Below are 13070 nucleotides of genomic sequence, written 5' to 3' on the forward strand. Positions count from 1 at the left end.
GGGTGGCTATAAAGGTGCATTACAGGTATCTCCGAAAGTGTCTGTTGGGTTGGCACGAATCGAGACTGGGATTTGTCACTCCGTGTAAGCGGAGAGGTATCTCTGGGCCCACTCGGTAGGACATCATCATATGCGCAATGTGACCAAGGAGTTGATCACGGGATGATGTGTTACGGAACGAGTAAAGAGACTTGCCGGTAACGAGATTGAACTAGGTATTGGATACCGACGATCGAATCTCGGGCAAGTAACATACCGCTAGGCAAAGGGAAATGTATACGGGATTGATTAAGTCCTTGACATCGTGGTTCATCCGATGAGATCATCGTGGAACATGTGGGAGCCATCATGGGTATCCAGATCCCGCTGTTGGTTATTGACCGGAGAACGTCTCGGTCATGTCTGCATGTCTCCCGAACCCGTAGGGTCTACACACTTAAGGTTCGGTGACGCTAGGGTTATGAAGATATGTGTATGCAGTAACCCGAATATTGTTCGGAATCCCGGATGAGATCCCGGACGTCACGAGGAGTTCCGGAATGGTCCGGAGGTAAAGAATTATATATAGGAAGTGCTATTTCGGCCATCGGGACAAGTTTTGGGGTTATCGGTATTGTACCGGGACCACCGGAGGGGTCCCGGGGGCCCACCGGGTGGGGCCACCTGTCCCGGGGGGCACATGGGCTGTAGGTGGTGCGCCTTGGCCTAGATGGGCCAAGGGCACCAGCCCCAAAAGCCCATGCGCCTAGGGTTCCACTTAAGGGAAGAGTCCCAATGGTGGAAGGCACCTCTAGGTGCCTTGGGGGGGAGGGAAACCCCCCTTGGCCGCCGCACCTAGGAGATTGGATCTCCTAGGTTGCGCACCACCCCCCCTTGGCCCTCCTATATATAGTGGGGGAGAGGAGGGACTTGACAGACCAGCCCCTGGCGTCTCCCTCTCTCCCCGTTACGTCTTTCTCTCGTAGTATAGGCGAAGCCCTGCTACTGTGACGCCCTGCATCCACCACCACGCCGTCGTGCTGCTGGATCTTCATCAACCTCTCCCTCTCTCCTTGCTGGATCAAGGCATGGGAGACGTCACCGGGCTGTACGTGTGTTGAACGCGGAGGTGCCGTCCGTTCGGCACTAGGATCATCGGTGATCTGAATCACGACGAGTACGACTCCATCAACCCCGTTCACTTGAACGCTTTCGCTTAGCGATCTACAAGGGTATGTAGATGCACTCTCCTTCCCCTCGTTGCTGGTTTCTCCATAGATAGATCTTGGTGATACGTAGGAAAATTTTGAATTTATGCTACGTTCCCCAACAGTTGGTTGCATCGAGTTCCAGACAGCGTCATTGAGCTTGTGTTAACACTATTTTAGGGGGAAGAAAACCCACTATTATCCTGAAAGAAAGTATGTTTTTTTCGAAAAGGGGGATCTCCCCGGCCTCTGCATCAGAGTGATGCATACGGCCATTTTACTAACCAAATAAAAAGGTTCCAACAAGGTTCCGAAGTCTCGAACTGTAGAAAAAAAAGGACAGCAAGCTCACACAGAGCCAAAAAGGGCTAGAAACACAAACTAGCCAAGAAAAGACGCCACAACCGGCTGGCTAAAGATAGATAGGTGAACTAATTGCCTATCCTATTACATGACTGCCATCCAAACCGGTTGAAGATATCCCGAGCTACCATCTCCCGGCGGATAGATCCAGTAACCAAATGCTCCCTGGCCCCCATCGGAGTGAGTAGCGACCACGAACGGATCAGTGACGTGGCTCGGAAAATAACCTGCAAAAAATGAATACGTGATGTTCTGTTAAAAACCAAATCATTTCTGCAATTCCAGATAGTCCACATCAAAGCGCAAACTCCAACCCGAATGTGTCTCGCTAAGTCAGGCTCAATCCCATTAAGCCATGTCCCAAATAACGCGTTGACGGAATTCGGTGGAGTAATATTAAAAGCAATGTGGACCTTCCGCCAAAGGACTTTGGCCAACGGGCAATCAAAAAAGAGGTGTTTGATTGTCTCATCCCGATCACAGAAACTACACCTAGTAGGTCCTGTCCAATTACGCTTTATCAAGTTGTCCTTGGTTAAAATAACTTGTTTATGAACAAACCACATAAACACTTTTATTTTCAAAGGAACTTTGACATCCCAAACATTCTTGGAGGTAGGAATGGAGTTCGAATTAATAACACCAATGTACATTGATTTAACTGTGAATAATCCCGACCTAGTCAGTTTCCAGCGTAATTCATCGGGTTGTTGAGAAAGCTGAACCTCCATCAGTCTCCTAACTAGACGGAGCCATTCTTCCCAACGATTGCCCACTAGCGACCGTCTAAACTGAATATTAAGGGGGATAGATTGAAATACCGTTGCAACGAACACCTCACGTCGTTGAACAATACGATACAAAGACGGATATTGAATGGCCAAGGGTGTCTCACCGAGCCAAGTATCCTCCCAAAAGCGCGTACTAGCGCCGTTTCCAATAACAAACTTTGTTCTAGTAAACAAGGATTGTTTGACTTTCATCATTCCTTTCCAAAAAGGCGAGTCAGTCGGCCTGACTGTGACCTGGGACAAAGTTTTTGTCTGGAGGTACTTGCTGCGAAGGATTTGCGCCCACGTGGCATCAGTCTCAGATGAGAGCTTCCACAGCCACTTACTAAGAAGGCATCTGTTCTTAACCTCAAGATTCTCAATACCAAGACCCCCTTGGTCTTTCGGTCTACAGATTATATCCCATTTAGCAAGCCAGTATTTTCTTTTAAGTTCATCACCCTGCCAAAAGAAACGCGATCGATAGAAGTCCAGTCTTTTCCTAACACCAACTGGGACCTCAAAGAACGATAAGAGAAACATAGGCATACTCGTGGTCACCGAATTTATCAGAATTAATCGGCCTCCGTATGACATGAGCTTACCCTTCCAGCAACTCAGTTTCTTCTCAAATCGGTCCTCAATGCACTTCCATTCTCTGTTTGTCAGCCTATGATGGTGGATTGGAATACCTAGGTAAGAGAAAGGTAAATCCCCCAACTCGCACCCAAACAATTGCATATAAGCCTCCTGTTCTTCTTTGTCTCTACCAAAGCAGAACAACTCGCTCTTATGAAGGTTAATCTTTAACCCGGTCAATTGTTCAAAAAGGCATAACACCAGCTTCATATTTCTCGCCTTGGCCAAGTCATGCTCCATAAAGATGATTGTATCATCAGCGTACTGAAGGATGGATACACCTCCATCAACGAGATGAGGTACCAAGCCACCTACTTGACCATTCTCCTTAGCCCTTCCTATCAAAATTGCTAACATATCCACCACAATGTTAAACAGGATAGGGGACATCGGATCTCCTTGTCTTAGACCTTTATGTGTCTGGAAGTAATGACCTATATCGTCATTTACTTTAATTCCCACACTCCTTTTTTGCGTAAATGATTCAACCTGTCGGCGCCAGGCTTCATCAAAACCTTTCATACGCAATGCCTATTGGAGGAATGGCCATTTGACCTTATCGTACGCTTTCTCGAAATCCACCTTAAAAATTACTCCATCTAATTTTTTGGAATGGATTTCATGGAGCGTTTCATGAAGGACGACCACCCCTTCAAGGATGTTTCTGTCTGGCATGAAAGCATTTTGGGATTGTTGCACCATAGAATGCGCAATCTATGTGAGCCTATTAGTCTCGACCTTGGTGAAAATTTTGAAACTAACATTGAGGAGGCAGATCGGCCTGAACTGCTCAATTCTCACAGCATCCATTTTCTTAGGAAGCAATGTGATAGTTCCAAAATTCAAGTGAAATAAGTGAAGTTGTCCAGAGAACAGATCATGAAACATAGGTAACAAATCCCCCTTAATAATGTGCCAGCACTTTTTATAGAACTCGACCGGGAATCCATCCGGTCCGGGAGCCTTATTGTTTTTCATCTGTGCAATAGCATCAAACACCTTCTTCTCTGAGAACGGGGCGACCAAAATATCATTATCGGTAGCCGATAGTTGAGGTACATCCTCAGTCCTGGACTCATCGAGGGACACACAATTATCCTGCGGAGGTCCAAATAACTGCCTATAATACTCGGTAATATAGGTTTTTAGGTTATCTTGTCCTAAAATAGTGCCCTCATCTTGTTCAAGTTGAAAGATTCGCTTCTTTCTATGCTTACCATTAGCAATCAAATGAAAGAATTGAGTATTTGCGTCCCCTTGGACCACTTTGCGGACCTTAGTCCGCAAAGCCCACTTCAATTCTTCTTCGCGGAGAAGTTCTTTCAACCTCTTCTCTGCCTCAGTTTTAACCTGAAGCTTAGCTGGCAGCAAAATCATGGATTCGGCCTTTATGTCCAGAGCCTGTATAAGAGAAAGGAGCCTATCCTTTTCAATCTTATACATCCCACTGAGGTGCTTAGCCCAACCCCGTAAGAAACTTCTCAAATTCCTAATCTTATTCTGCCAACGCCTCGACCGCAGTCCTACCTCCTGCACCCCTAGCCCATTCCCTGGCAATCAGGTCCAAGAACCCCTCGCGTTCGAACCAAGCCATCTCGAATGAAAAGGTGTTTTTGTTTCCCACGTGGTTCGGCTCCCCTGAGTCCACGAACAAGGGTGTGTGATCGGATATTCCCCGCAAAAGAGCTTGCACCGTAACAAGAGGAAACTTTTGTTCCCACTCCACGCTCGCGAGAACTCGATCGAGTTTTTCGTATGTCGGGTTTGGCATAGCATTAGCCCAGGTAAACTTTCTACCAGAAAGCTCAATCTCCCTTAGATCCAAGCTTTCGATAATGGTATTGAACATAAACGACCACCTGCCGTCAAAGTTATCATTATTCTTCTCCTCTCTCCTCCTAATGATGTTGAAATCACCCGCAACTAAAATTGGAAGCTGCTCTGACCCACAGATTCGAATAAGGTCTGCCAGAAACTTCGGTTTAAGCTCGGGCTGTGCGGCACCATAAACCGCCACCAAAGCCCAGTTGAAACCATCAACTTTAGACCTGACTCGAAACTTTACCGCGAAGTCGCCCATCACTACACTTCGGACTTCAAGCGAATCGCATCTCACACCCAGCAAGATACCACCCGATCTTCCTCGCGGAGGGAGGCAATGCCAATCGAAATCAACACCACCCGCAAGAGAGGAAAGAAACTAGGGCGCAAAGTTATCTCTACCAGTTTCCGATAGAGCAATAAAATCTAAACGATGCTCCAGAGATGCCTCAGCAAGAAACCTTCTTTTAGCCAAGTCTTTCAGACCTCTGCTATTCCAAAAGATTCCTTTCATAATTCGTCATGAATTTTTTTAGTAGTCCAAATCCTAGCACTCCTATGAACTGCAGAAACGGGATAAATCTTCCATTTCCACTTGCGCTTTGGTTTACTAGGCTCTGTCGCCCGGTCCTCATAACCGGGCTCAGCGGTACTAACAACGGCATTATCTAGGAGCATATCATCGTCCTCAGACTCATGATTGGAGGGTGCTAGATCTGCACACGGATTATCGAGCACTCTAACCCCTAACGCATCAATCTCATCATCATTCATTGGTTTAACCGCTGCGAGATTATGAATCATCTCTAAGGCACGTTCCGCCTCCAAATCTAACAGATCATTCACCGAATTGGAAATCTCACTATCAGTAGCCCCTAGTGAAACTCCTAATTGTTTTGCATTATTTATAATCTCCTCATGAGAAAAATGCAATAAAGAATTAGAAATGTTGACGGACATACCAGAAGAGACCTCAGCATCATGAAGCTTGGCCGCCCTCATAGCGCACCACTGCTGCATGTCATCAACCTCTGGAAGCTCCTGAATGCGAGCACTCATCCGTCTCCCCATCGAGATTGGGTCAGGTATCCCGCCAAAAGCAACGACCTCCTCCCTAGTAAAGCCTCGCGCTGAATCCCTCAAAGGATCAACCAACGTTACCGGAGGAGGCGGCTGCGGGCTCCCATGCCCCTCAGACAAGTGCCCCACACCAAGGCCCAAGACCACGGGCACGTCAGGAGAGAGGATGGCGGGGGCCGCCTGCTTGAGCCCTCCTCCCGCCCCACCCGCCAGCGCAGAGTGGAGCACCGTCGTCGTAGGAGATGCGGTCCTCCTGACCGCCGAAGACAAAGGAGGAGCCAGGGCCACCTGCCCCAGACCCCCTCCCTCCAGCGCCACTGGAGGCGCGGGCGCCGTCGCCACGACCGGAGGAGAAAGAGTCGAGGTCGCCTGCCTCGGGCTCCCTCTCCCAGGGCTGGCCGACCCCCTCGGGACCGGCGTCACCGGTGTCACCGGCGTCAGGATAGGGAGGGGAGAAGGCGAGGCCACTTGCCCCGAACCCCCTCCCCCAAGCCCCACCTCACACGCAGTCGTCATCACCGGAACCTCAACCACAGGAGAAGCAAGGGAAATAGAGGCAACCTCCGGCTCCCCCTCCCCAACTCCAACCAAAGTCCTCGCCGACGAGGCCCTCACCAAGCGTCCATCCAATGATCCGCCAGCCCCCTCAAACTCCAACAAAGGGAGCGCGCGCTCAAACATATCCTCGGAATCTACCCGGTCACTCCAAAGTCTGGGAGGCGCTGAGGCTGGCTCAAAGGACCCAAAATGCAACGAAGTCATAAGCACCGATGGTGAGTCTGCCGGCTCAACCCCGGTCCCATCCCCGGGCAACTGAGAATCTGGGCGAGAGCCGTTAGACCCCTCTCGTGTCGACTCATCAGTCGGTGCCCCCTTGGCTCCCGCACTGCCGTCACCCTCGTGCATATCAACATCATTCCCATTAACCGCATCAGCAAACAGATCGGTGTCCTCAAACTCGATCTCGAGCGGGAACACCTCTCCCCTATAAGTCCAGTTGACCACATCAGGCACGAACTCAATATCCAGAACACTCACTAAAATCCGGGCCACCCCATGAGCATGGGTAAAAGCCATATCCACTCTCTCCGTCTTCCCAACCATAATACCCATACTGGCCACAACTCGAACATCCTGCAAAGGCTTAGATGGAGCCCCTGAAAACTGCAACCAGACCTGCGTAAGCGGCTTTCCCTTAGGCTCCACCTTCTTCCACTCGTGAAACTCCAGAATGCACTTAGTGCCAGGAACTCTACACAAGCCAAAGCTCAGCAATCTCTGCAAATCATCCACATTGGGGAAATCAACCTTAAAAACATTGTCCTCGAGAACAACCAGCTCCCAATGAAAGTCCCCCGGAGCCAGCTCCTGAAGCCTCCGCACAATCTGAGCCTCAGTCACCTCGCCCTGGGTAGCTTTCACAATCCCGGTGGTCATGCTCAGGGTCTCCTCCGGAATCTCTCTCGCAGCTGGGGACTCAAAGAACATTAGCTCAGCACAATAGACTCCATAGATTGTCAGCAACGGAGCCTGGTCACGCAATAACGGGCACTCCCCCGAGGCATGTGATGGCTTGCCACACGACTCACACAGCTCGGCCACGCACTCAGCAATGAAGTGGCCCTTCTCACCACAACGGTAGCAAAGCATCCTTTCCTTCTTACGCGCATACTTGGACGCCCTCTCTGCATCAGACCTGTCGGTAACCTCGGCCACAGTCCCAGTCTCAGGAACCTCAACACTGGCCAAGGTTGTCACCACCTCCATCGCCTGGGTAGGAAGATCCATGGAGGCGTGGTCGGTCTCCACTGCTGACGCCGCATGGTCAACAACTGCCGGAGGCGGAGGCGGTCGGCGATACCTCCCACAGCCCCACCCCGACCACCACGACGGCCACGATAGCCTCCTCTCTGGCGGTGGTCCGGGCCCGAGGCTCCCTCGAGAAATCCACCTGGAGGGCCGAGAAACGGTCTCTCAGCAGACCCATCACTCTGCCAGGCATAGCCACGACCTCTTCCCGTGAAAGAGGAACCACGATGCTGTCCATCACCATACTCATCATACCCATCATCCCTCCACTGGACTCGGGGCGGATCATTGGGCTATCTATTGCTAGAATTCTGCCTCGTCTGTGCCGGACCCGATCGGTTCTGAGCCGGCCTCGCGATGTAGTGGGGCGGAGGTGCGGCACGCGGCTGACCGCCCGAAGGCGTCGGCACAACCCCAAGGGCAGTACCACCGCGGCCAGCAGGAGCCACACCAGTCACGCCCGACGCTAGAGGCCGAGGCCCACCACGACCCGCGGCCGGCTGAGCGACGGGCGTTGCACCCGGCGCCGGAGGCCTCAGCCCACCCCGTCCTGCAACAGATTGTAAGGGCACCTGCCCCGGTGGTCGCATGCCCAAGTGGCCAATGCGTCGGCCCGGGTTACCCTGCGCAACTCCCCCGCCCGCCGGCGGCCTCTGGCCAGGCGGCGCCAGGGCTCCACGCCCGGCACCCACCGCCGGCGGCGGAGCCGTCCCACCCCGTCCCGCTGGACAGGATGAGGTCTTCTTGGCTGGCGGCGGCACAGCCCCGCGGCCGGCCTTGTCCAGGAGTGGCCGGATCCTCCTTGCCCGACGAGCTCCACAGACCGGGAAACCTCTCGTCCCGTGCTTGGGAACCCTAGAACCAGGAGGCGACGGCGCACGACAGAGAGAAACACGATCGCCCTCGTACGTGCATGGGATGTCGATATGGGCAGGAGTATGGCCCGGTACAGCATGGGCCTCATACCCATCTGACCCTGGCCCAACTCCTTGCGGACCCGGTTCCCTCTGAACCGGCCCAGCACAACCCAGCAGGTGTTTCAAATGCAGCGATCTCGCGTTCGAGATCCCAGTCGCCGACGCGGCCATCACGGGCGCCGCCGGTGCCTGACGAACGGCGAGCCGCCTCGCATTCTTCCTCTTCTTCACAGTAATCCATGACTCCGGCCTAATCATATCGAATAACGTAAGATTCAGAAGACTCACCTTAGGTAGGGGACCCTTCCAAGGTCTAAGCGTCGACGCCGCCGTCTTCCGATGAACAACGCGTCGGATCATCTCATTCTTCTCGCCCGCGTGAAGACCGATACGCGCCGGATCGTCCGGTGGCAGAACCTGATCGATCGTCATGGCCACTTCATCTTCGCTATAACCTGCATGGAATAAATCGCAAATGAGATCCGAAGGTGTCGGTGAGGGCGGCGACTCTGCCGGGGATGCATCCCCATCGTTGTCCGCGTCTTCCTCGTCGGACTCGGCGAGAGCCCAGAACCGCCCACCGACGCGCCGGCGATCACCGGCGGCGGACGGCGCCGTCGCGGTCGGGTGCACGGTCGCCCGCCCTGTCGCCCGCCCTGTCGCCCTCATCCTAAAAAGCCAACCCACCTCACAACGTGTTGATCTCCGCAAGAAAGTATGTGTTCTGCTGGTTAGGTAGAAGGCAAAATATATCCGTTTGCGACTTGATTATATGTATATATGAAAAAAGGCAACAGGGTCACCGGACTATGTAAAAGTTAACAGCTTGACCTAACATAATCATCACCCAATCCACCACCGGTGTGAAAGAAAGACCAAGTTATTCCATAGACCAGATGAATGAATAAACAAAAGATAAACCACAAAGAGCAGAGGCATCACCAATGCTTTCCAAATGAAAAAAAGTTATGAAGAGATGCACGGTTAGCTGGTTTCTTCGACAATTTATTATTGTAGAGGAGATGCTCGTGATGCATTTCTTAATACCAGTAGTAGTACTAGTATTTAGTAGGGCTAGTGGATGACCAGAAGAGACAAGCATGAACGTTAGCATCGGGCTTAGCACAGCTGATCAAGGCAAAAGCTAGCGCTAAAGTGACCGAGCCAACTCCACTACTAGTACAAACCAACCAATCAATCAACCCCACTACTAATACAAACCAACCAAACATTGCCTATCTATCTATCTAGTAGTGTATCAAAATGTCGCCTCTCACCATTTCCCGTAATGTAAAAATTTGTCCCCATATATATGAACTAGCTAGTTTCAAATGTTTGCTTGATCCGTGCAAAGTTTGGATAGAAATACATGCCAAGTAGAAGTACACATCTTTTAGTTGATGCAAAGAAAAAGAAAAGAGGAAAGGAAAAAGAAATAAACATGTTTGGTGGTTGCGATATGGTGACTCTGAGTTTGCACATAGTCTTTGTAGCCTCCAAAAAGTTATGAAGGACACACCAAATTGATTTCGGAGTTGCTCTTAGAAAAATGACATAAAGAAACGCGCACAATGGGAAAATTATATGAGACATGCAGTTCTAATAATTACTCCTCGAGCTAGACCCCATCCAAAAGCCACAATATGTCTTTTGGAATCTCAAAGCTCGATTGAGCATAAAACTAAGGCAAACCGCTAAAGTGACCGAGCCAATTCCACTAGTGCAAATAAACAATCAATCAACATAAAAATGTAGGAGACATATATTCATCTTAAACAAACAAAATTAGGGTGCCACTATGACTTTTTGAACTTGATGGAGGTGGAGGGGTTAGAGGTGTTAGTTCTGGTGGGCCATGATCGGGGGTATAGATGGATCAAGTGCTAGGAAAGCTTGGGACACATCTAGGCCTCTTCTTTCGGTCTGCGCCCGCCTTCACGCCTCGTTGTTATGACCATCGCTGACTTCACGCCTGCTTCCTCCTCGGGATTAGCCTATCTTACAATCATCACATTGATTTTAGTTATTTTCCATACCAAACTAGTGAGCTATTGTTTGGCTAGCTCTATTGTTATAGCTTCCAGTCTGTTGTGTCCGTGGAGCCTATCGCTAGACATTATTTGTACGGTTGTTTGCCAAGTGTCGTCTATGGGCTCCTCTACTTGATCTTATTGTAGATGGGGTAAATGCACATATCTAATATTCTTTGTGTTTTATTTCATAGTAATCTATTTGAGCTAATGGTATTGTTTCTTTATAGCACATAGGAGCGGTTCTTCACTACAACCATCATGCCAGATGGCCTTTACAGGTTCATCAACAATAGTAAGTCATGCAAGCCACACCATTGTGCTAGTTATGTGACCGTGATCGCTATTTGCATTCTTAAGTTTTTTTTTCATTTTCACTATTATGGGTGGTTTTCATGAAACACTAGTTAAGCTAGGCTAGAGTGGTCGAGCACCCACCACCCTAAGTTAGAGGAAGGGGGCTAATGCATACCCCTCATGACACCACACTATATTGCAATAACTCTTAATATCTGAGTACATATACCACACATCATTTAGATAATTATCCAAGTACATAAATAAGAAATGCCGAGATTTACTTGTTATATCACCTATTTGTTCAAGGTTGATCCACCTATTTGTTTTGGTTAACATGTTTTTTTTAAAATTGGTTAGTAACTTAGTATTACAAATTAAAATGAACCACGTGGTCAGACACCTTATGTAGGTGGAGGGGCTAGAGGGTGTTGCTTCTGGTGGGCCATCTGCCAAGGGTCAGGATGAACGACATGCCAGGAAAGCTCAAGATGCTTCTGGGCCTCTTCTTGTGGTTTGTGCAGTCCATATGAACTACCATCACACTCTTTGTTATTGTGAGCACCGGCCTCATGCATGTTCCCTCCTTTGGGTTAGCATTATTTTGTTCTTATTTTCTAATCATCATGTTGCTTTAGTTCTTTTTCCTTATCAAATTAATGAGTTATTTGTTTTACCAGCTTTGTTATTAGAACTTCTAGTTTATTGCGTCAGTGGAGTCTGTTACTGGCCATTTTGGATTTGTACATGTTTGCCACACGTCATCTGATACGTCTCCAACGTATCTATAATTTTTGATTGTTCCATGCTATTATATTATCAACCTTGGATATTTTATATGCCTTTATATGCTATTTTATATGATTTTTGGGACTAACCTATTAACCTAGAGCCCAGTGCCAGTTTCTGTTTTTCCTTGTTTTAGACTATCGCAGAAAAGGAAAATCAAACGGAGTCCAATTGACCTGAAACTTCACGGAACTTATTTTTGGAAGGAAAGCAACCCGGGAGACTTGGAGTCCATGTAAGGGAAGCAACAAGGAAGCCACGAGGCAGGGGGTGCGCCCACCCCCTGGGCGCGCCCTCCACCCTCGTGGCCCCCTCGTGGCTCCCCTGACGTACTTCTTCCGCCTATATATCTCCATATACCCTAAAACGATCGGGGAGCATAATAGATCGGGAGTTCCGCCGCCAGAAGCCTTCGTAGCCACCGAAAGCTAATCTAGACCTGTTCCGGCACCCTGCCAGAGGGGGAACCCCTCTCCGGTGGCCATCTTCATCATCCCGGTGCTCTCCATGACGAGGAGGGAGTAGTTCTCCCTCGGGGCTAAGGGTATGTACCAGTATCTATGTGTTTGATCTCTCTCTCTCTCGTGTTCTTGAGTTGGTACGATCTTGATGTATCACGAGCTTTGCTATTATAGTTGGATCTTATGATGTTTCTCCCCCTATACTCTCTTGTAATGGATCGAGTTTTCCCTTTGAAGTTATCTTATCGGATTGAGTCTTTAAAGATTTGAGAACACTTGATGTATGTCTTGTCGTGCGTATATGTGGTGACAATGGGATATCACTTGATGTATGTTTTGGTGATCAATTTGCGGGTTCCGCCCATGAACCTATGCATAGGGGTTGGCACACGTTTTCGTCGTGATTCTCCGGTAGAAACTTTGGGGCACTCTTTGAGGTTCTATGTGTTGGTTGAATAGATGAATCTGAGATTGTGTGATGCATATCGTATAATCGTACCCACGGATACTTGAGATGACATTGGAGTATCTAGGTGACACATTAGGGTTTTGGTTGATTTGTATCTTAAGGTGTTATTCTAGTACGAACTCTAGGGCTGTTTGTGACACTTATAGGAATAGCCCAACGGATTGATTGGAAATAATAACTTTGAGGTGGTTTCGTACCCTACCATAATCTCTCCGTTCATTCTCCGCTATTAGTGACTTTGGAGTGACTCTTTGTTGCATGTTGAGGGATAGTTATGTGATCCAATTATGTTATTATTGTTGAGAGGACTTGCACTAGTGAAAGTATGAACCCTAGGCCTTGTTTCAACACATTGCAATACCGTTTACGCTCACTTTTATCATTAGTTACCTTGTTGTTTTTATAATTTCAGATTACAAAAACCTTTATCTACCATCC

General features: G+C 49.0%; 1 protein-coding gene and 1 pseudogene across 1 annotated transcript; both read right to left on the minus strand.

Annotated features, from left to right (window-relative positions):
- Positions 1-1618: 1618 nt before the first annotated feature.
- On the minus strand, positions 1619-9255 carry LOC147967975 (uncharacterized). The gene is made up of 2 exons (XM_087523339.1): positions 8875-9255; positions 1619-1777 (listed from the first exon to the last, which is right to left on the minus strand). The coding sequence occupies exons 1-2, from the start codon at positions 9253-9255 to the stop codon at positions 1619-1621; spliced, it is 540 nt and encodes a 179-aa protein (XP_087379465.1).
- On the minus strand, positions 3674-8844 carry LOC147967976 (uncharacterized; annotated as a pseudogene).
- Positions 9256-13070: the final 3815 nt, after the last annotated feature.

Source organism: Triticum urartu, chromosome 5A, assembly GCF_056163025.1.
Source record: "Triticum urartu cultivar PI428250 chromosome 5A, HENAU_Tu73, whole genome shotgun sequence".
NCBI lineage: Eukaryota > Viridiplantae > Streptophyta > Magnoliopsida > Poales > Poaceae > Triticum > Triticum urartu.

What these genes read in the sequence shown, in the direction of transcription:
- LOC147967975 (XM_087523339.1), bottom strand. Translation starts at nt 9,255, where the DNA reads ATGAGGGCGACAGGGCGGGCGACAGGGCGGGCGACCGTGCACCCGACC. An exon ending in GGAAGGGTCCCCTACCTAAG is followed by an intron (nt 1,778 to 8,874) that starts GTGAGTCTTCTG and finishes CATTTTTTGCAG; the next exon opens with GTTATTTTCCGAGCCACGTC.